The 22,178-nt window shown below is 41.0% G+C and overlaps 1 protein-coding gene and 1 pseudogene across 6 annotated transcripts in view; both read right to left on the reverse strand.

The window, feature by feature from the left end:
- Nucleotides 1-22,178, reverse strand: part of ATP13A3 (ATPase 13A3) — a 107,844-nt gene that overhangs the window by 33,667 nt on the left and 51,999 nt on the right. For all 6 annotated transcript variants that reach the window (XM_059687430.1, XM_059687431.1, XM_059687428.1 and 3 more), the window contains 13 exons: nt 20,770-20,927; nt 19,605-19,793; nt 17,776-17,837; nt 14,610-14,760; nt 12,105-12,221; nt 11,535-11,552; nt 11,288-11,441; nt 11,074-11,194; nt 4,704-4,828; nt 1,504-1,679; nt 838-960; nt 679-758; nt 7-49 (listed from right to left, as the gene is read on the reverse strand). In XM_059687430.1, coding sequence (XP_059543413.1) covers nt 7-49; nt 679-758; nt 838-960; nt 1,504-1,679; nt 4,704-4,828; nt 11,074-11,194; nt 11,288-11,441; nt 11,535-11,552; nt 12,105-12,221; nt 14,610-14,760; nt 17,776-17,837; nt 19,605-19,793; nt 20,770-20,927 — 1,517 coding nt within the window. The remainder of the gene's footprint in view (nt 1-6; nt 50-678; nt 759-837; nt 961-1,503; nt 1,680-4,703; nt 4,829-11,073; nt 11,195-11,287; nt 11,442-11,534; nt 11,553-12,104; nt 12,222-14,609; nt 14,761-17,775; nt 17,838-19,604; nt 19,794-20,769; nt 20,928-22,178) is intronic.
- Nucleotides 6,151-7,917, reverse strand: LOC132230252 (large ribosomal subunit protein eL13-like; annotated as a pseudogene).

Consider the following 22,178-nt stretch of genomic DNA (forward strand, 5'->3'; position numbering starts at 1 on the left):
ACTTACACCACAATCATTTGCACCATCACCACACATCCCAACAAAGTAACTGGGGAACAAAAATTACGTTAAGATTTTGATTAATTTCCTAAAAGGCATAATACTTAAGATTTCTCTAATAAAATATTACGAAGAGCTAAGAAACCAAGATTCCCCCCCAGTGAAACAAATGCATCTTTTCATTACAGTGATCACAGGCGTGCTGCTTTGCATCAGCCTGCATGTCAAATAACCTGGGTATTGTCCAATTTCTGTCATAAGATGGACAAATCACTTTATCATTTTAACATCTCAATTTCCTTATCTTTAGAGCAAAATACTTGGGCTTGTATAGCCTTTAGCACACTTACTTTTAAGGCTATCAGTAAAGAGTTCTCCCTTAAAAATTTGAAACATATTTATTTACTAAAACTATAAAGTCACTTCCATCAAACTGAGATGAATGAACTCTACCTCATACATATGACCTGGAAAAGAAACTGTCGATATTGTACTTTAGCTGCAAGAGCCTACATGAGCACATAAGCCTCTTTTAAATAGACACTTAAAGTTAACGCTTGCCTACCTCACAGGGGATAATATTATATACATGAAATATTACTTTTCTGGGTTTGAAAATGAACTACAATTCACTAAAAAACAAAACAAAAAAAACACACCACACACCCCAATACTTACTCTACATTTTGCAATGCTTCTACTAATTGTGTCTTCTGATCAGGTGCCATACGAGCAAATACAGTGCCATGCAACATCAACTGGAAAAAATATGAATTTCTTTAAAATTCTGTTTATAATGTATTTATGTGAACACATACATAAACCCAAATAACTAACCTTTGGAACAAGGTCTTGAAAATGCTCCAGTATCACTGAAAATGATTTTCCATTCATTGCAAAATGATAACGAGACACCTGAAGATCCTCTAAGCTATCGTGGACTGATTTAATTGGAATTGCCTGTGTGTACAACATTCAAAATAATAATTTAGGGAGCCAAACCAAGTAACACTACCTTATTTTAAATATATCTGATCCAAAACTAATTTTTTTCATTTGATATTTTACACAAGACATTGAAAGTTTAACATTTATTGAAAGTAAAGGGAAAATCAATTTTAAGGGGACGAACCTATCTATATGTTTATTAACACACACACACACACACACACACACACACACATACACAAACATACGGAAGGCTACATATCAGCTTCAATTTGAAATGATCCATGAACTGAATATTTTGGCCTACCTTCACCATCTATCACTACTTTTAAAATAGGATAAATCTTTGGGATTCTTATACTTTAAAAGTGTGCTTCTCAACTTTGTCTAACTATCAAAATTTAAAGCATTGAGATTCCTGGATCTAATGAATCAGAAGCCCAGGCTTCTGTTTATGTTTACTTTTTGTTTTGTTAAATTTGAATGCACATTTTACTTTTTTAGACTAAATTAAAACATGCAAGCTTCAAAGAGAAAAATTCATCTTGACATTACCTCTGAGTCAATTGCTGATGAATTACTGCACTGTGTTAGAGTGTCTGCATAATGCCAGTTTATTTTGGCAACTTTTCCATCCTTTGGAGGTAATGCTTCAGCAATAATAACTTTATCCTGAGGTAGTATCATTCCACAGTCTCTGGCCACAGAGACAGCAGTCAACATGTTGTCACCTAATTTTCAAAATATTGAAAACACATTAAAATTAAAACATAAATGGATTAACCAACAAGTGCTTATTGAAAATCTACTATAGTCCCTATCGCTGGACTGGGCAAAATGAAGATAATGTATGGTCTTTACTCTTAGAATTTAAAAATAAAATAATCAGGACATACTTATCAAAGGAAGCCTTAAATAATGCAAGCACATATATACTAAACAGTCAGAACATTCTCACCCACAATTTTTAAAACCAAATACATTCTTATTCTTTATTTTAACCCTCACCTGAGGATATGTTTTTATTGATTTGAGAGGGAGGGGAGAGGGAGGAGGGGGGGAGGAGGAGGGGGAGGAGGAGGGGCAGGGGAAGGGGCAGGGGAAGGAGGAGGAGGAGGAGAGAGAAACATCAATGTGAGAGAGAAACATCAATCAGTGTCTCTTGTACTTGGCCTGAGGGAGGAAAGAACCTGCAATTTAGGTATATGCCCTCACCTAGAATCAAATCTACAACCTTTTGGTGCACAGGACAACGTTCCAACCAACTGAGCACTAAGCCAGGGCCATTCTCAATCTTTGAGTCATTCACTAGTAGCACCTGCCACAGTGCTACATACAGTGCAGGCACTCAATAAATATTTTTTGAAACAACCTAGGAGTGACCGGTGATCTGTTTAAGAATACTAGAATAGTATCACAGGAAAGAAAGAATGAATTACAAAAGATTACACAAAACTAAAAGATAAGCAAGGTAGTAAGAATATAATCTTTACAAGATGTAAAGAGAACAAAGACAGACAACTCCTCAGCCACGAGAAAAAAAGAAGAGCAGCACTGTAAAGGATAGGTTCAAGAGAAGAAAATACTAGCTTACAGGAGAAGCTGACAAAGGTCTTGGGAGCCCACTGCTATCAGACTGAAGGGCAATATTATTTTTTTCCCCAAACCCTACACACGATTTCCAAGGGTGTCTTCCAGTGATCAGACAGACCCCTTAGGACAACAAAACTATAGTCAGTCATGGTAGAGAAAGAGGGGAAAGAGATACAGAGATAGAAAGTGCCTTGAAGCAGTCATTAAAACCAAAAATTGCTAGGAAGATAATAAATTTAGTTACTTCAGCTGTATAGTAACAACTATGCTATCAGATGAATCTCAGAGTCTAAAACATAATTCTAGTAGAGCAAACAAATGTAAAAATATCTAACACAGAGCAAGGCACAATAAGTGCTATAAGAAATATATGATTACAGAGAGATAAAAAGGAACAGAGGTTAAAATTTTATGGTGTGCCCTTTATTATCTTACTATACCAGTGATGGCGAACCTTTTGAGCTTGGTGTGTCAGCATTTTGAAAAACCCTAACTGAACTCTGGTGCCGTGTCACATATAGAAATTTTTTGATATATGCAACTATAGTAAAACAAAGACATATTTTTGATATTTATTTTATATATTTAAATGCCATCTAATAAAGAAAAATCAACCAAAAAAATGAGTTCACGTGTCACCTCTGACACGCGTGTCATAGGTTCGCCATCACTGTACTATACTTTCTATCAACAGAATTTGTTAGACTTCAAAAGAATAGTACCAAGTTAACTTACACCTAAAAAAAAAATTCAGAGCTGAAATAGGGCAATGCAGGATGGAGCCACAATCAACACTAATAAAAGAGAAAAATGGTAATTGGTGTACGACGATACCCTTTTCATTGGCTAATCAGGGCTATATGCAAATTAACTGCCAACTATGATTGGCAGTTAACTGCCAACAAGATGGCGGCAAATTTGCATATGTAGGCACAATGCAGGGAGGCGAAAGGGAAAGCAGGAAGAAGCCCCCTGCCACTGACAGTGATCGGAAACCCAGGGGGGAGCTAAGAGCTGGGGGGCAGGGCAAAGGCGGCCCTGGGGCCGCCTTTGCCCTGCCCCTCAGCCATGATAGGAGAATCAGGCGCCTTTGCCGCCCTGGCCAGTGATAGCAGGAAGTAGGGGTGGAGCCAGTGATGGGAGCTGGACACGGTCGAAGCTGGCAGTCCCGGGAGCTAGGGGTCCCTTGCCTGGGCCTAAAGCGGAGCCCACGATCGTGGGGGCGCTGCAGCTGCGGGTCCCCGCTGCCCGAGCCGGACACCTCAGCCAGAGGCGTTAGGCCTGGGAAGGGGTGGAGCCTGCAACCGCGGGGAGCTGGGGGTCCCCTGCCCAGGCCTGACACCTCTGCCAGAGGCCTCAGGCCTGGTCAAGGGGCCGATCCGGTGATTGGTGATCGGAGGGTGATGAGGGTCAACTCCTCTGGCCGAGGCATCAGGCCTGGGCGGGGGGTGGAGCCGGGGATTGGGGGGATATGATGGTCCCCTTGCCCAAGCCTGAAGCCTGGGTCAGAGGCGTCAGGCTTGGGCGGGGGGTGGAGCAAGCGATCAGAGGGAGATGGGGGTCCCCTGCCCAGGCATGATTCCTGGGCCAGAGGCCTCAGGCCTGGGCGGGGGCCAGAGCCAGTGATCGGGGGGAGATGGGGGTCCCCTGTCCAAGCCTGACACCTCTGGCGGAGGCGTCAGGCCTGGGCAAGGGGCCGATCAGGCGATCGGAGGGTGATGGGGGTCTACGCCTCTGGCTGAGGCATCAGGCCTGGGCAAGGGGCAGAGCCAGCAATCGGAGGGGTCTGGGGGTCCCCTGCCCAGGCCTGACACCTGGGCCAGAGGCATCAGGCCTGGGCTGGGGGCAGAACCAGTGATGGGGGGAAATGAGGGTCCCATGCCCAGGTCTGACGCCTCTGTCAGAGGCGTCAGGCCTGGGCAAGGGGCCGATCCTGCGATTGGAGGGTGATGGGGGTCAACGCCTGAGGGCTCCCAGTATGTAAGAGAGGGCAGGCTGGGCTGAGGGACACTCCCCCCCCCCCCCCCACACACCCAGTGCACGGATTTCGTGCACCGGGCCCCTAGTATAATATATTTTATAACCAATTGGTCATCTGTTAATATAACTTGAACTCTAAGAGTCACACTCAGATTTTTCTGAGTCATTTTATAAAGTCTAACCTGTGACCATGACAGTGCGAATGTTGGCTTTATGCAAATCTTCAAGTACTGCAGGGGTTTCTCGCTTTAATTTGTTCTGCATTATAATTAATCCCATAAAATCCATGTTGTTTTCAATGGCATCTCTGCAGAAAAAGAAATTTTAACACGTAATGGTATAGTCAAGTGAACGGGCTATTTTCTCTTTATATTGATAAAGCAATTTAAAATATCCAAAAATGATAAATTAAGACATTTTATAGGCAGAACAAAGCACATATGTGTATGTTTATGAATTCAATATCTTTAAAAAAAAAAAATTAAGCCTGGAAAAACAATTCCCAAGAAATACATTGAAATTAAATTTTACCCTTTGAAATGCAGGAATATAAGAATCATGTATAGTTAGTTGGCTCTCCACATCCCCAGGGGAGTCCTAGAACCAATTCCCACACAGATATCAAGAGACAACTGTATTCCTTTGTAAGACACTAAAAACGCATAGTACTAAGGAATGTTCATCTTGTATCCTACTCACCAACTGAGCAAGCATAAATAAATCTATTTTTTACCATCCCACACACAACATACCCTAACTTAAATGTTAAGAGAAAGAGGAAAAAACTGTCCCGTAAGTACATTTGATACAATTATACTACATTCATTATCAAATTTTTGATGAATTTTTATAAAACTCTTGATCAAAATCTTGATCCTTGAAGTCGGATGTAAGAAGCATTAGCAATCCAATGAGATCTACTTGGAATCCAGAGTTAAGTCTTTTAGAATATTCATATTCAATAGTTAAAGATGTTATTCCTTCAAATAGTTATCTATAATGCACCAAGTACTGCAGAAATCGTTGGGATGTCAAAGATAAAAAGGTATGATATATACTCTTCAATATGTTTTTTTGGGGAAACAGACAAGCAAGCAAAACAAAAAATAATAGGCGCTTCAGCATTATAATGCACATGAAGTATGTTCAGTGATAGTTGTGTTAAGAAATCTCAAGCTAAATCAGAGAAATATTTTTTTCAATAAAGAAAGGGGGCTTGAGGTTAGGGACCAAAATTTCACACTTGCAATAACCAAAATTCAACAATTATAGGCCCTTTACATAGCTATAAACCTCAATATCTTTGAAATATAATTCAGAACAAGGAGTGTTAAAGGTATTAAAGAATAGTTAGGAAACTTACTACAAATGATATTGCTGGTGATAATAGGAGAAACAAGCCTTGAACCTGAAAATGCATTTCAAAGCACAAATCTTTACAAATGTGAAACTACTGGATCAAGAATACTACAGCCATTTTCCTACAAGATACTAACCATTTCTGGCTTTCAGTGGTTTCCTAACTTTCCTATGATACAGGTCATGGAAATTTTGTCCTCTAATTAATGAATACTACAATATTTAATTCAAGATATAAAGATTCAAGCTGTTAGAGAAATGCCAAAACCTATTCCCAGAAGTTAGAATGGACACACAGAGAAGATTGAAGGATGAGGATGAAGGGAAGCAGAGAGAGAAGTTCATAGAGAAGAATAGGGTATTCTGGGCAGAAGGAATAGCCCATCCAAGGGCATGGAAGGATGTCTGAATAGAACAGGCTCAAGAACTATAGGCAATTCAACAGTTAGTCCTTAGGAGGGAACTAGCAAAAGGTGAAGCTGTAGAGACAAATAAGAGCCTAATATGCCCTTCACAGGAATCGATATAATATTTTACATTTTGGCTCTCAATCATGTATATGCATTTTATTTGGTTATCACATTTTTTTTAATGACAAGTTGCCAACAGCACTTTATTTTTTCTTTTCCAACATCCTGTTCTGCAGCTTCATTGGCTCTTTTTGCCTGGATGCCAAAGAACCGGGCATTGGTACGGGCCATGCAAAGACTGGCAAAAGCCTTGAAGTTCTTCTCCTCCCTCTGTGATGACCCTGGCTTTCTTTCTCCTTCTTGTAGACGTTCCGTATGGGCATGACTGGTCCGGTCAGCTGGGTAGCCCATTTGAGTTCTTCAGAACTGTTTCCCTTCCTGGGGGCCAAAGGCTTCCTGGGGAAGAGTATGAGCTTCGAGCGGTACTCCTTCAGCCGCTGCACGGTGGCCTGCAGGAACTCGGTGGACTTGTTCCGCCGCCTCGGATCCACCGATATCCCAATGGTCCCGGCCACCTTTTTGTGGATTCCAGCCACCCTTAACTCTTCCAAGCTGAAGGCCCTTCTGGCTCGGCTCGCACTTTGGCACTTTGGCATGGGTACCAAACGGTGGGGCATCTCACTATGGGTCGGATGGGTCTGGACTCAGGGCAAGGGGCAATGGGGCGCTGGGCCTTGCGTCTGTGGATCTTCTGCGCCAGCTGATTAAACCACATGGCAACGCACCGCTGCCAGTCCTTGTGGAAGTGGGGCTTTAGGATCATGCCATTTCGGCTGGGCACCATGGCTGCTGCCTACAGGCCTTCTCAGAAGGAGAACGGCCGGCAGAAAGCCACTTTTTTTTTTTTTTTGAAACATTCATGCTTAGACCACCTCCCTCAAATAATGTGTTATAGTTAGAATTCCTAATGTAGTTTTTCCTTTTAGTTAATTTGGCTATCCACTCTATTCCTTTAGTTCTCTCTCAGAAAACATAATTGTACTACAAACACTTTTTATTTAATGTACCTGAAATAATTAGAAGTTCTAATAGTCCATAATTTAACTATTGCCCTATTGGTGAGTATTATGTTATTTGTACTATTTAAACATGAACTTATGCACATAAAATATTGTTTCAGGCTGGATTCCTAGAACTGCACTTGCTAGGTCAAATAAGCAAATTTAAATGTTCTTCAGAACTTAACAGTAGTGTACTAGCAATATCCTATCTAATGAAAGAGTAATATGCAAATTAACCGTCACTCCATGACAAAGATGGCGGGGCCCATAGCGGCTGGGGCAGGATGCTGGCGGAGCCCAGCAGGCAAGTGCGTCCGTAAGCAGCACCCAGCAGGGCCTGCTTGGGGGTCACTGCAATGACCTGGGAGCAGGCAAGCGCGGCCCACAGGCAGCACCCAGCAGGGCCTGCTTGCCCATCCCCGTGGTGTGGAGCAGGCAGGCCCCGCAGAGAGCAGAGAACCACAGGGACTGGGCCCAAGCTGTCAGTAGGACATCCCCTGAGGGCTCCTGAATTGGAGAGGGTGCAGGTCGGGCTGAGGGACTCCTGTCCCTCGCCCTCCTGCACAAATTTCATGCACCAGGCCTCTAGTCCTATATAATAAAAGGCTAATATGCAAATAGACCGAACAGCAGAACAACCAAACAACCAGTCGTTATGATGTGTGCTGACCACCAGGGGGTGCATGCGGAACATAGTGGGAGTCGGCAGCAGGCAGCAGAGCGTAGAACATGGCTGGTGTCAGTGGAGCAAGTGAGCAGGGGCACCAGACCAAGGCAGGGTGCCGGTTGCTGTCATTGGGGCGAGCCTCTGATGGTTACTGAAAATTCTTTGCTCCCGCGCACCGCGGTCCAGCCTAGCATTCGTACCTGCTGCTGGCACCGGCCCCACTCGCACCCACTGCAGGTGCTGATCGCTTGGTGCCGTCAGCGGGTGCGAGCGGTGGCTGCCAGCCCCGATCATCCCTCAGGGCTTCTCCACCTCCCTCTGCTCCTGAGGGGTGATTGGAGCAGCAGCTGCCACTCGCACCCGCTGACAGTACCGTTCCCACTTGCAACCGCTGCTGGCACTGGCCCCAATTGCTCTGTGCCATCAGCAGGTGCAAACGGGGCTGGCGCTATCAGCACGTGGGACCAGCGGTGGCAGGAGCGGGGCTGCCAGCAGACAGGGGACTGGGGGCTGCGGCAGGAGGGGCTGGGCAGGGGCAAGGAGGATGGGCTGAGACCCACCCTTGTGCCCACCACAGCCTCGCAGCCCACAGTTCCTTTCAAAGTGCACGAATTTGTGCACTGGGCCCCTAGTCTATATATATATCTATACTAATAAAAGGGTAATATGCTAATTAGGTCAGACATCTTCCGGACAGCCTTCCAGATGTCCTTCCGGACAAAGCCACGGTGGCAGGGGCTGAGGCAGAGGTAGTTAGGGGCGATCAGGCCGGCAAGGGAGAGCAGTTAGGGATGATCAGGCAAACAGGCAGAGTGGTTAGGGGCAATCAGGCAGGCAGGCAGGTGAGCAGTTAGGAGCCAATGGTCCTGGATTGCGAGAGGGATGCCTGACTGCCGGTTCAGGTCCGATTGGGATCAGGCCTAAACCGGCAGTTGGACATCCCCCAAGGGGTCCCGGATTGGAGAGGGTACAGGCTGGGCTGAGGGACCCCCCCCACCCCCGTGCACAAATTTCGTGCACTGGGCCTCTATCTACACTAATAAAAGAGAAAAATGGTAATTGGCGTACGACGATACCCTTTTCATTGGCTAATCAGGGCTATATGCAAATTAACTGCCAACTAAGATTGGCAGTTAACTGCCAACTAAGATTGGCAGTTAACTGCCAACAAGATGGCGGTTAATTTGCATATGTAGGCACAATGCAGGGAGGCGAAAGGGAAAGCAGGAAGAAGCCCCCTGCTACTGACAGTGATCGGAAACCCAGGGGGGAGCTAAGAGCTGGGGGCAGGGCAAAGGCGGCCCTGGGGCCGCCTTTGCCCTGCCCCCCAGCCATGATCGGAGAATCAGGTGCCTTTTCTGCCCTGGCCAGTGATAGCAGGAAGTAGGGGTGGAGCCAGCGATGGGAGCTGGGCACGGTCGAAGCTGGCAGTCCCAGGAGCTAGGGGTCCCTTGCCTGGGCCTAAAGCGAAGCTCACGATCGCAGGGCCGCTGCAGCTGTGGGTCCCCGCTGCCCGGGCCGAACGCCTCAGCCAGAGGCATCCTGCAGGGGCAGAACCCGCGCAATCACGGCGCCCCCGCTGCCCGGGCCGGACGCCTAGGCCAGAGGCGTCAGGCCTGGGCAAGGGGCCGATCCTGCGATTGGAGGGTGATGGGGGTCAATGCATGAGGGCTCCCAGTATGTGAGAGGGGGCAGGCTGGGCAGAGGGACACTCCCCCCCGCCCCCACACCCAGTGCACGAATTTCGTGCACCGGGCCCCTAGTTATATATAAAAAAGCTTAAGCGACCTTTATGACCAAATGACAGGAACTAACAGTGAACTAGTCGCTATGACATGCACTTACCACCAGGGGGCAGACGCTCAACACAGGAGCTACCCCCTGATGGTCAGTGCACTCCCACAGGGAGAGTGCTGCTCAGCCAGAAGCCAGGCTCCTTCCTGGCTGCCTGCCACTTGGTGCACTGCTACATCCCCCGAGGGGTCCCGGATTGCAAGAGGGCGCAGGCCAGTCTGAGGGACCCCCGCCCCCACCCATGCATGAATCCGTGCACCGGGCCTCTAGTGTTGTTATAATTTTCTCAAAACTTCACTAACACTTGTTATTATCAATCTTTCCAATTTTGTCAATCTTAGAAGAAAAGTGATGCCATAGTGTGGTTTTATTTTGCAGTTCCCCAAGAACTGAAGTGTCCTATCATTTTCATGTGTTCACTGGCCTTTTGCACATTTTTTTTCTGATAAGTCTGTATTATTTGCCCATATAAAAAAATTACATGTTTTGTTTTCCTTCCTGATACATATCTCTGATTGTGAACTCCTCCAATAGGTGATGGGAAGCCATTTATAAGAACTCCAGGTAGGATTCTGGTATTAGGTCTGAAAGTTAAAAAGCTCTCTCTGAAGGCAGTGTGGAATACAGACTGCAGAAAGGAAAGACTAAGAAAAAGAGCTGAGTCCTTGAATTAGAGATAATGGCTGTGGGAATGGAGGAAGAGAAGGCTATTTCACAGGCAAAATTATCAGGACAGCTAATGAATATACGTTTCTGCTTGCTTACAAATGTTATCCTTAAAGGGTAGGTCTGTATCAGTTACAGTGAAAGAGAGAATCCTTGAAGGTAAAATCCATATCTATACCTGGACGTAAATGTGATGTTGGTAATACCATTTGAACTTTGGGGTAGATGGTAATTGTTTATTGTGACTTATGGTACTGACTAAATAAGTACTTGGTTCCAACCACTAGGCAAAAGCAAACTGATCATTTGGGAAAAATTAACTTCTGTAGAATTAGGTTTAGTAAAACATGATTATGTTCCTAGAACATGCCTGACATACAGCAGGGACTCAATAAATATTTAACAAATAAATAGAAAATAGTTCCAAAGAGCTGTTTCAAGCAACTAAAAAGAAAACCATTACATTATGCATATTTGCATACATTCAATAAATACTTAATGAACATCCAACTACATACAAACTATTGTATGTGACATATAAACATAAATGATACATTATTGGAAAAACTGTAGAAAAATTGTTAATCAACCTTACCTGCTAATATTTTGCACTTTATGCCATGTCAGTTTTGACTCCAATTTTCTGTGTGCAAGAGCAATTACACGGAAGCCCTGTTTAGTGTAATCCTCTAAAACATTTTCAAAATCAACAGGAACTTTAAAAGGAAAAAATAAGTATCACTGTTAGGATTGCTAATAAAAGCCTATACAAATACCAGGATTTTAATCAAATAAAGTTGGCTCCTTACTTGTTTCAGGTTTACAAAGACTGGCAATGACCTCAGGTGCTCCTTTCATGTAGGCATCCATTTTTTTATCCCCTAGCACCCTTGCAACCACACTCATACGTTGCAAAGCAGAAGAAAATGGGAACTGGCGAACAATTCCTATCTCATAAATAGCCTGTATAATTTCAAAAGATGCATGAAGTATTTATTATTCTTTAAGAATTAAAACAAATATACTTAGGTAAAAAAGTAAACATTCTTCACTCACTGGAAGTTCAAACAGCTCCTAAAAGCAAAACAAAAAAAATAAATAGTACAGATTAAGTCCTTAAGATAAAAAACAACTATGCATCCACAAAACACCAAGAAACTTCGATTATTTCAAAGTTATGTTTCAAGATTGCTTCTCCTCTGCCTCCCATTTTTAAAAAGTACATCCTTGAATATTTCAAGTATTCTGCTATCCTAAAAATACTAACATATTAAATACTAAAATAAGCTGAGGGGACAAATTTAAAAATTCACTTCTCACATATTCTTTTTATTAAATTCTAGGAATACAGTTGCAATTTAAAGGGATTATTCACCACATTATCACAATCACAGGGCACTAAGCTATTCAGTAAATAGGAAGGAAAAGTAACGGTACTGAGAAACATATCTCAGTATTTCACAAAGTATACCTGCAATATCCCAACAATAATTTTCAATAAACATAGTTAAAATATTCATATCTGCATGAGAGTTAAAGAACGTGATTTCATCTTCTAGTTATATTTCAAAGTGAGGACTGAATGTTGGCATCAACAGTATAATCCAGCTTAAAGTGATTTCGCACCATTTCCTGGTCTCCTAGAGGTGTAGCTTCAGGAAGCAGTTGTTTTGGAGGACGAACCACAGTTGGCATAATTCGATTATGAAGTGCTGTTTCCTCTTCAGTTGCTTCCTCCAGAATCTGAAAGGAAAATATTCAACATATTGCTTTATAAAATTGAATGCACTGATTTCATTTTTAAATAAAACACTATGTCTATTTTTAGTGAAGTTAAAAAAATGTGTCCAAAAAATAAATGAACACTACTAGATTATTAACATAGATAAAACAAAATATAAACAAAGCTAGTTAAAGTCCTAGCAACTCATGGGAGAGAGGAGGAAGAGGTGAAAAGCAGAATAAAATAATAGGGAAAAAGTTCTCTGATTTTGCTTCTATTATCCAGGGATTCCTTTCTGCTAACAGGAATGTGTTCAAAACTATATGGAGCTCAGATATGGTTAGTAGAATGAATGGATCAAGAACACACTGAGGTCCAAAGATAAGAGTTTGTTTGTTTGAACTCTTCTAGTTAGGTAGGATACCACTAACCTAACCCCTTCACATTTATTTTAAAAAACTCTTTTGGTAAAAAATTCAAATAAGAATTTGTATTGAAAATACACATACATGGCCTGGCCAGGATGGCTCAGTGGTTGAATGTCAACCTATGAACCAGGAAGTCAAGGCTCTGTTTCTAGTGAGGGCACATGCCCAGGGGTGGGCTCGATCTCCAGTGTGGGTCATGCAGGAGGCAGCCGATTAATAATTCTCTCTCATCATTGATGTTTCTCTCTCTCTCCCTCTCCCACCCTCTCTGAAATCAATAAAACACACATATGTGACAAACTAATTAGACTACAACTGGAAAAAGATGGGGAAGGGAACTATGCCTAATTAGCCAACTTTATACAATTCTAAAACACACTTTAACATCTCCAAAATTGGGAGGCATCTTATAGGGAGTCAATCACACCAACAAACAGCAGTAGTACCAAGTTATGAGAAAACATTCCACTGATCCTTTCTTGTAAGACCAAGCATCAAAGCATCTAAGTCAACAAAACACACTATTACACAAACTTATTTATTTAACCCATTTATTAATATTGTACAAACAAAGCACTAAAACCTACTGAAAATCTATTCAATTGGAGAAATTTTGGAGAACATCAAAATGTATCAGTCCTATTTTGCTTTACAAATGAAGTGGACCTCCTTTAAGATATTAAATTTGATGAGAATTGCCCGGCCGGTATGGCTCAGAGGTTGAGCGTCAACCTATGAACCAGGAGGTCACAGTTCAATTCCTGGTCAGGGTATACGCCCAGGTTGTGGGCTCCATCCCAGTGTGGGGTGTGCAGGAGGCAGCCAATCGATGATTCTCTCTCATCTTTGATGTCTCTTTCTCTCCTTCCCTCCTTCTCTGAAATCAATAAAAATATTTAAATAAATAAATAAATGTGACAGGTATTTATTGTGATCTTTCAGAAGATGGCAAAGCATGTATCTAGTTATTCATCTCCTTCCCTTTTGATCAACAAAACACACACACACACACACACACACACACACACACACACACACACACACACACACTCTAAACCTGTAAAAATAAACGAAAAGGAAAGCAGGGAGAGATTTCCAATAAGGATACAAAAGGCAAAACTGAAACATATTGATGAAGATAGAAATGAAGGAAACAGGATCCCAGAATAAACACAAGAGGACATGCAGGAGAGGTGCAAATATTTCTTATCAGCCGGAATAGCTGAATTAAATTAAAAAAAAAATCAAGGAATCATTTCCTAGAAATATGAACTCCTATCTGAGAAGAAGGGCTCTAATGTGAGGGTTAACATTCTAGAATAAAACCCTGCTTATGCAAACACTTGGAGTGTGTGAGGAATTCAACCTGCAGACTAATTCTGCTCCTCTGAAACTCAGGGCACATGCCCAGGCTGCAGGCTCAATCCCCAGCAGGGGGCATGCCAGAGGCAGCCGATCAATGTTTCTCTCTCCCTCTCTCTAAGATCAATAAGAAGATATTTTAAAAGTAAAAAAATAAAATTATCAATAGCCAAACATTTAGGAGGAACAAACGCAAACTTTTGTGTGTATGTAAGGACACAGAAAGGAGAACATGGGTAAAAAGAACACCGAAGACACATCACTACTCTATCCTTTTTATCTGACCAACAAATTGTGATGCTGAAGATCATCTTACTGACTCAGGCATACTGCCTCGGGTTGCGGATAGCAGATATCCATCCATTAAACACATAAAGCAGGGGTCTGAGCAAGTTGTCACTATTAAAGGTATTTAAGTGAGTCAACATAACTAAAACAGACTTTTTTTTTACATAATTACAATGATCTCTCTCCAATGATACACCTTTAGAAATTACATCATTTCTTTCACGGTACAAGATAGACTATCATCAAAACAACCTGCAGAAATAATCCTTTTGCAAGGTAATTTTTACTCTATTTTTCTGAAGTTACTTGTGCTTTAAATATTAAACTTACCCATCCGATGGCTTCAAACATTTTCAAATCAAGTGGATCACCAGAAAGCACTCCTTCAATTTTTGTGAGTGAATGGCAAGTAGCCATACAAGCAACAAACTGAGACTTTACCAACATCTCATTGCAAACATTTTCTTCTGGCAAAAGAAAACTAAATAGATAATGTACTGAATTAGATTCATAAATTCCAAGACTTGAGACAATCTTCTAACAATATTCAGGTTTTGTCATTTTAAAAATGGAAATAAAATGTTTGCATTTCTGCATATTTTTAAACTATAGTTTAGGAATTCAAAAACATTTCCCTCCATGAAAATTACACATGACTAAAATATGGAATTATCTTAGATTCTGAATAACTAGGACAGACATAACACTGTAGAATACACTAGACACTAAATAATAATTAAAACTCCTGCCTTTAGACATATGGCAGATTAGAATACATAAAAACCCTCTTACAAAAACATGAAATGAATGTGTAAAACATAATCCCTTAAGTGCGAAACTGAGCTCATTAAAAAAAGGGAAATTTTTTAAGTGCCAGAAATAGGAGGAAAGGAAAACAGGAGGGGTATGAACTTGAGCAGATGCTGTGACTACCTGGGAAAGAAGGAAGAAGGGAGGGGAGTCCTCTTAGGGAGCCACCTAACGACTTGGGTTTTAATACCCACACAGGAACAGGAGTCAAAGTCTGGGCCACAGACAAAGTAGGGACTTGAAACTAAGATAGCCTGTGCTCTTCCACAGCTACATCCCTGGAAAACAGTATGCTAGAAAAAACTTTACACACAGACACAAAGGCATAACTAAGAATAAGCTTATCTCTCCCAACCTCATAACCCCTGCCTGAAGTTCAAGACAATACCTAGTATCTATATATGTACTGTACACTAGGCACTGTTCTAGAAACTTTAAATATATTTGACTCATCTCATCCTCACACCATAAGAAGGTGTTTTATTATCCCCATTTCAGAGATGAGAAAACTGAAGCAGAGTGCTTAAGTAACTTGACAAGGTTACCCAGCACATAGGTGATAACAAGGATTCAACCAAAGGTTTCAGGGCCTAAACTTTAAACCACTGCACTACCCACGATGGGATTTGGATTTGAATATATGCCACTGCCTGGTCCGAAAATTCCCAAGTTATGAAAGTAACATTAAAGTTTGTCTGGTCCCACTGATACCACTCTTAGCCATGCTCTTGGCCAAGCAAGGTCAAAGCTCTCTAGAAAAAGAGCTCCCACAACACAGACACAAAGGAAGGAGTCTCATAGGAAAATCCGGCTAAAGTTGAGTTCATAATTTAAAAATGCACCAGGAAACAATTCTCACTAGTCAACAGACACACAAAAAAAGACAGAATTAGAATCCCACAAATTTCAGATAATAGAATGGCAATCTAAAAAATGCAAAAAGGCATTTTAAATTAAAGACTTGGAAAAAGAACAAGACATGTGGGGAGAAGAGGAGAAGCAGATATTGAAAGAACCAAATGAAATTTCTTGCCCAACATATGGTTAGAATTTTCATGTGAAGAGAAAATAAGAATGTGGGAAAGGCCATAATGGAACAGAAAGAAGTTGAACAATTATCATAATTTATGAAAAACGTAAGTCCTTAGAATCAATAAGCAAAATGAGACCTGCACAAATAAAAAGATGGCGGCGAAACAACAGAAATCAAACATAAATATTTTTAAAACAACAAAGGAGGAAAAATATTATTTAAAGAGACCTGGTAAGACTTCTCAACAGCAATAACAAAAGGAGTCAGGAGAAATGGAATAACACCTTCAAAGTGCTGGGAGAACACAACATTGTGAACTAATGGCACAGAAAGATTGAGAAGTAAAGATGTAGGGAGGTAAAAAGATTGAGAAGATACGCAAAGCAAAATTAGGCAAAAGGAAGCTGATGTGTAACTATATAAAAACATTATATGAAATATAATTTAAGGCAAGATGCATTATTGGGGATAAATAAGTTCCCAAAGTGAGGACAACTTATTTAGCAAGGAGATGTAACAACTCTGAAACTGCATGAGCCAAACAATAGTCAATCAAACTATCGCAGGCTTTTGAGAGGCAAAATAATAATAATAATAACATAAACACAATTGTAGCAGTAAAACTTCTAAGCATCAAAAAGACAGTGAAACAAAGTAAAAGATAGACTGGTGTAATATTTTTGCAATGCATAGTACTGAAAAATTACAACCCAGAAAATACAAAGGACTTCAAACAAATTAATAAGATATAGATTAACAACACAACAGAAAAATTAGGCTATAAACTGGCAATACACAGAAGAATGTGAAAATATGCTCAGCTTTCTAAGTAATAAAGAAACTACAAGAAAAGCAACAATAAAATATAATTTCACATCTATCCATTTGGCAAAAATTAGCAGTCTGGCAATATCAAGTTTGACAAGGATGTGGAGCAACAGGATCTCTTACCCACTGAGGGAGAGTGAGTTAGCACCACAATCACTTAGAGAGCAATTAGGCAATATCTACTAAGGCTGTAGCCATGTCTGTGCTATATCCATAACCCAGCACTGACATTTTTAGGAAGAAAGTTCACTGAAACTCAACTACATGCTCACTAGGAATTGTGATAAGAATGTTAATTGCAACATTGTGAAAGTGAAAGGTAAAAGGGAGGGGAAAAAATGAAACTATTCTTTAGAAGAAGTTATTATGGTTTAATCATATAATGGAATACTAAAAAACAGCTAAGATTATTAGATCTATACAAATCAACATTGAGAAATCTTCAAAACAATGTTAAGCAACAAAACAGCAGCAAAAACACGTACAAGGGTATAATTGTGTATCTTTTTTATAGAAATATCTTGTATATAGACAGGAATATATGTAGTGAAAATATAAAAATATGCAAAGGTAATAATCGAACACAACTTCAGAATGATGATAGCGGTAGGGAAAGGGGTAGATTAAGCTTTAGCAATATCTGCAATATTTTAAATCTTTAAAAAGATCTGAAGCAAAAACTACAAAATGTCAACTGTTTAACCTTCATGGTGGGTATACAAGCTATCTGTTGCATTACTTTTTTTATTTATGTTTGAATTTTTCATATATTAAAATATTTATTAAAAATTAACTAATAAATAATCAAGTGTAGCTAATATTTACCGTGTATTTTCCACTCGTTGAATCCCCCAAAGATCTAAACCATCTTCAGTAAGAGTTCCAGTCTAAAAAAAGTACACATACAAAGTATGAATAATGCCTCCAAAAACAAAAAACATGAAAACCTCTGCTACATATACACCATGGAGAACTATATACAGCTGTAAACAAACGAATGAAACAGGAAGAGTTCCGTATATTGATAGAGAATAACTTCCAGGACAAATAGTGTAAGTGGGGGAAGGGTGCAGAACACTCTTACGGTATGAATCCTCTATTTATAAGAGGGCATGTGCGTACATCTGTGTATTTATAGACTTATATTATTAAAAAAAACACAAAGTAGTGGAACAATGCACCAATTAACCTTTAAATCAAAAGGATGCCTACACGGGAGAACGAGATTAAAGCATAAAAAGGAAGGGAACAAGTTAAATTACATCAGGGGAAGCAATCAACCAAATACAGGATATAAATGACCTGGTTTCTTCAACCAGATGACTGGGAAGAAAAGCAACTGTTACAGATTAATTGTAGCTAATGCAATCATTCGGATTCTGACTTAAAAACAAACTGTAAAATTTTAGGACTTCTTTTTAGAAAAGCAGGGAAATGTGAATATGAACTAGGTATTAGATAATACTAAGGAATTGCTAATTTTATTAAGTGTCATAGACAGTTATTGTAATTTTTTAAAAAAAACACCTAGAGATACATACTGAGGCATCTGGGTGAAATAATGTCTGACGCTGCCACCTTCAAAACGAGAAACTAGACAAAGATTGACAAAATGCTAATAACTGTCAAAGCTGGGTATTGGGTACATGAGGGTTTATTATACTTAATCTTTTCTCCACTTTACGTCTGCTTAAAAATTTTACTAGTAATGTTTCCAAAGAAAAGCATAACTGAAATTTTCTAAACAGATAATTATGAAATTTAGTCTTAGAATGTGATCTCTTTTTTTTAACACAATATTTGTTAAAAAAATATTTTGTCTCCTTTGAGTGGTGAGCACATGATGCAATATACAGATGACGTATTATAGAATTGTACATATTAACCAATGCCACCCCAATAAATTTAATAAAAAGTAAAACGAAAGCAAATGCAAAAAGAATACTGTTTCCCATTTTTTTCTTTAATAATGAAGATGCACAAAAATCAAATTCTTATCCTATCAGCTACCCAAGTTTAATTCTCAAAATAAAACTTTTAGGCAAACTAATTTCAGTTGAGAAAAGGAAAATGCTTTGTAAGAGATGAGGTATATTTCACACAGGTACAAAATTTTTTATTTTCACATAAAATAAAAAGATTAGTGACCTTCATTATTTTTAAATATATTCAATAAATCATAGAGCGAACACTAAACATACTTAATAGCAATAAAATTCCAGTAAATATATCTGTATGGAGTACATTCTGTTAAAAACATGAAAGATTAGAAGGTCTTTACTACTACTACTACTACTACTACTACTACTACAAGACATAATTTTGGATATGAATGATTAGACAACTGCAGATTTGGGCAAATAAGCAATATCCAAAATATTAAAAATTGAAAAAATAATTAGAAATATACAAAAATGATACATATGCCAAGTTGAAAAAAAAAGGACCCTTAAAAAATGTGTGCAAATTGGTTGATAAAAAATATAGAAAACATTAATCTAAGTATTTAAAATCTACAAAGTAACCTTTGATAATGATTATGAGGCCCTGGCCGGTAGCTTAGTTGGTTGAAGCATCATCCCAATACGTCGAAGTTGTGGGTTCGATTCCCAATCAGCACACATACATGAGAATGATTATGAAACTGAACCAACCTTGTCAAAGCAAACAAGATTCAGCTGTCCACATATATTTATCCTTTGGGGACTGATGCAGAAAATACCAATTTTTTTCAGTCTTCTTTGAGCATACACAATACCAGCAGTCATTGCAGCAGGAAGTGCAGGTGGCACAGTGATTGTAATGATATCAAGAGACTCGATAATTATTACTCCAATCTCCACCTATAATTCACAGAAAAATAAGTGTCAGACCCCCCCCCTCCCCAATATTTACTAATCTAGTAAGGGTATTTCTTTAGTGAAAAATCTATAAACCATTTTCAATTTTATATATAACAAGTGTGTGTATATAAACACTTCTATTAGCCCTTTATAATCTTTCCCTTAGAAATTCTGTAAAATAGAAAGTTCAATATATTATCAATGGAGTGTGGAATGACAGCTATTTTTAAAGAAAACTCTCCTTTGATAGCTCTACATACTTCACACACTACACATTTTGAAGTTCAACAAACATTTTTCAGATACTGACTCTTATTACAAGCACTGTACTGTACCAGTCTTTACAGGAGATAGAAAAGAGAAATTTGACAAGGTCCCTCAGCTGTATCTTTAACTAAGTAATAGCAAATAATTTTAATGCTATATATCCCAGAAGTTAAAAAAAGAGAAAATAAAGCTTTTGGTATGTGGTTACCTCTCTTTTTATAAGTCACAAAAGAGCAAGTGAAAGACCATCTAAACCAAAGCCATTCAAAAAAAACTTCCTGCTATGATGGAAATGTTCTGTATCTGTACTTCCAAATATACTAGCTACTAGTGTCATATGGCTTTCAAAAGTTAATTTAAATTACATTAAAATTTTAGTTCTTCAGCCTCACTAGCCACTTTTCAAATCCTCAGTAGTCACATGTGATAATTAAAACTCAAACCCTGCCCTAGCTGGTTTGGCTCAGTAGATAGAGCATCAGCCTGCGGACTGAAGGGTCCCAGGTTCAATTCCAGCCAAGGGCACATGCCTGAGTTGTGAGCTCGATCCCCAGTGGGGGGCATGCTGGAGGCAGCCAATCAATGATTCTCTCTCATCATTGATGTTTCTAACTCTCTTTCCTTCTCCCTTCCTCTCTGAAATCAATAAAAATATATATATAAAAAGAGAAAAAAAACTCAAACCCTACTAAGAGTTCCATGTACATACCTCATTTAAAATGCTATTGATAATAGTGTAGATAAACCCAATGGCAGCCACCGCCACAAGACACAGAAGAAACAAGTAGGCATCTCTGTAGAGTTTAAAATCTGTTGGTTTGGGATACAATATGGAACGAACAAGCTGTCCTTTGGAAGTACTAAATCCTTTTAAAAAATTCAAAGAAGAAAATTACTTATATATTTATTAAAAGATGAGAATTTTCTCTCAGAAGAGAATATTTATTTACTCATTCATTTATTCACTTATGTATTACTAGAGGCCCAGTGCATGAATTCGTTCGTGCACCAGTGGGGTCCCTTGGCCTGGCCTGCGCCCTCTCACAATCCAGGACCCTTTGGGGGATGGCGGACGGCCAGTTTCGGCCTGATCCCCGCAGGCCAGGCCAAGGGACCCCACTGGTGCACGAATCGTGCACCGGGCCTGCAGTATGCATATAAGATCTTTGATTAATCTCTTCCCATCCTCCACTCACCTGCCTTCCCTCTGAGATTCTTCAGTTTGTTCCATGTTTCCATGCCTGTGCATTGAGCATCTGCCCCCTGGTGGTCAGTGCATGTCATAGCTACTAGTCGAACAGTCACTTAGGCTTTTATATATAGACTAGAGGCCCAGTGCACAAAAATTTGTGCACTGGCGGGGGAGGGGGGGTGTCCCTCAGCCCCACTTGTGCCCTCTCACAGTCTGGGACCCCTCGGGAGATAAGGACCTGATGGCTTAGGCCTGCTCCCCAGTGGCAGAGGGCAGGCCCAATCCCTAGGTGCAGCCCCTGGTCGGGCTCAGAGCAGGGCCAATTGGGGAGTTGGGGCACTGCCCCCTGTCATGCACAGAGCAGGGTGGATCGGGAGGTTGCGATGCCACCCTCAGTCACACTCAGGGTAGGGCCGAGTGGGGGGTTGGGGCGCCGCCCCGTCACACTCAAGGCAGGGTCGATGGGGAGGTTGCGGCGCCACCCCGTCACGCACAGAGCAGGGCGGATCAGGGGGTTGTGGTGCCACCCCTGTCACATACAGAGCCAGCCGATCAGGGGGTTGGGCACTGCCCCCTGTCACACACAGAGCAGGGCCAATCAGGGGGGTTGGGGCTCCATACCCTGTCACACACAGAGCAGGGCCGATCAGGGGGTTGGGGAGCTCCCCCCTGTCATGCACAGAGCAGGGCCAATCAGGGGTTTGGGGAGCTCTCCCGTCATGCACAGAGCAGGGCTGATCAGGAGGTTGTGATGCCACCCTCAGTCACACTCAGGGTAGGGCCAATTGGGGGGTTGGGGCACCGCTCCCTGTCACACTCAAGGCATGGTCGATGGGGAGTTTGGGGCGCTGCCCCGTCACACGCAGAGCAGGGCCGATCAGGGGGTTGGGGCACTAACCCCTGTCACACTCAGGGCAGGGCCGATG

The sequence above is a fragment of the Myotis daubentonii genome, chromosome 3, assembly GCF_963259705.1.
Source record: "Myotis daubentonii chromosome 3, mMyoDau2.1, whole genome shotgun sequence".
NCBI classification, from domain to species: Eukaryota; Metazoa; Chordata; class Mammalia; order Chiroptera; family Vespertilionidae; genus Myotis; species Myotis daubentonii.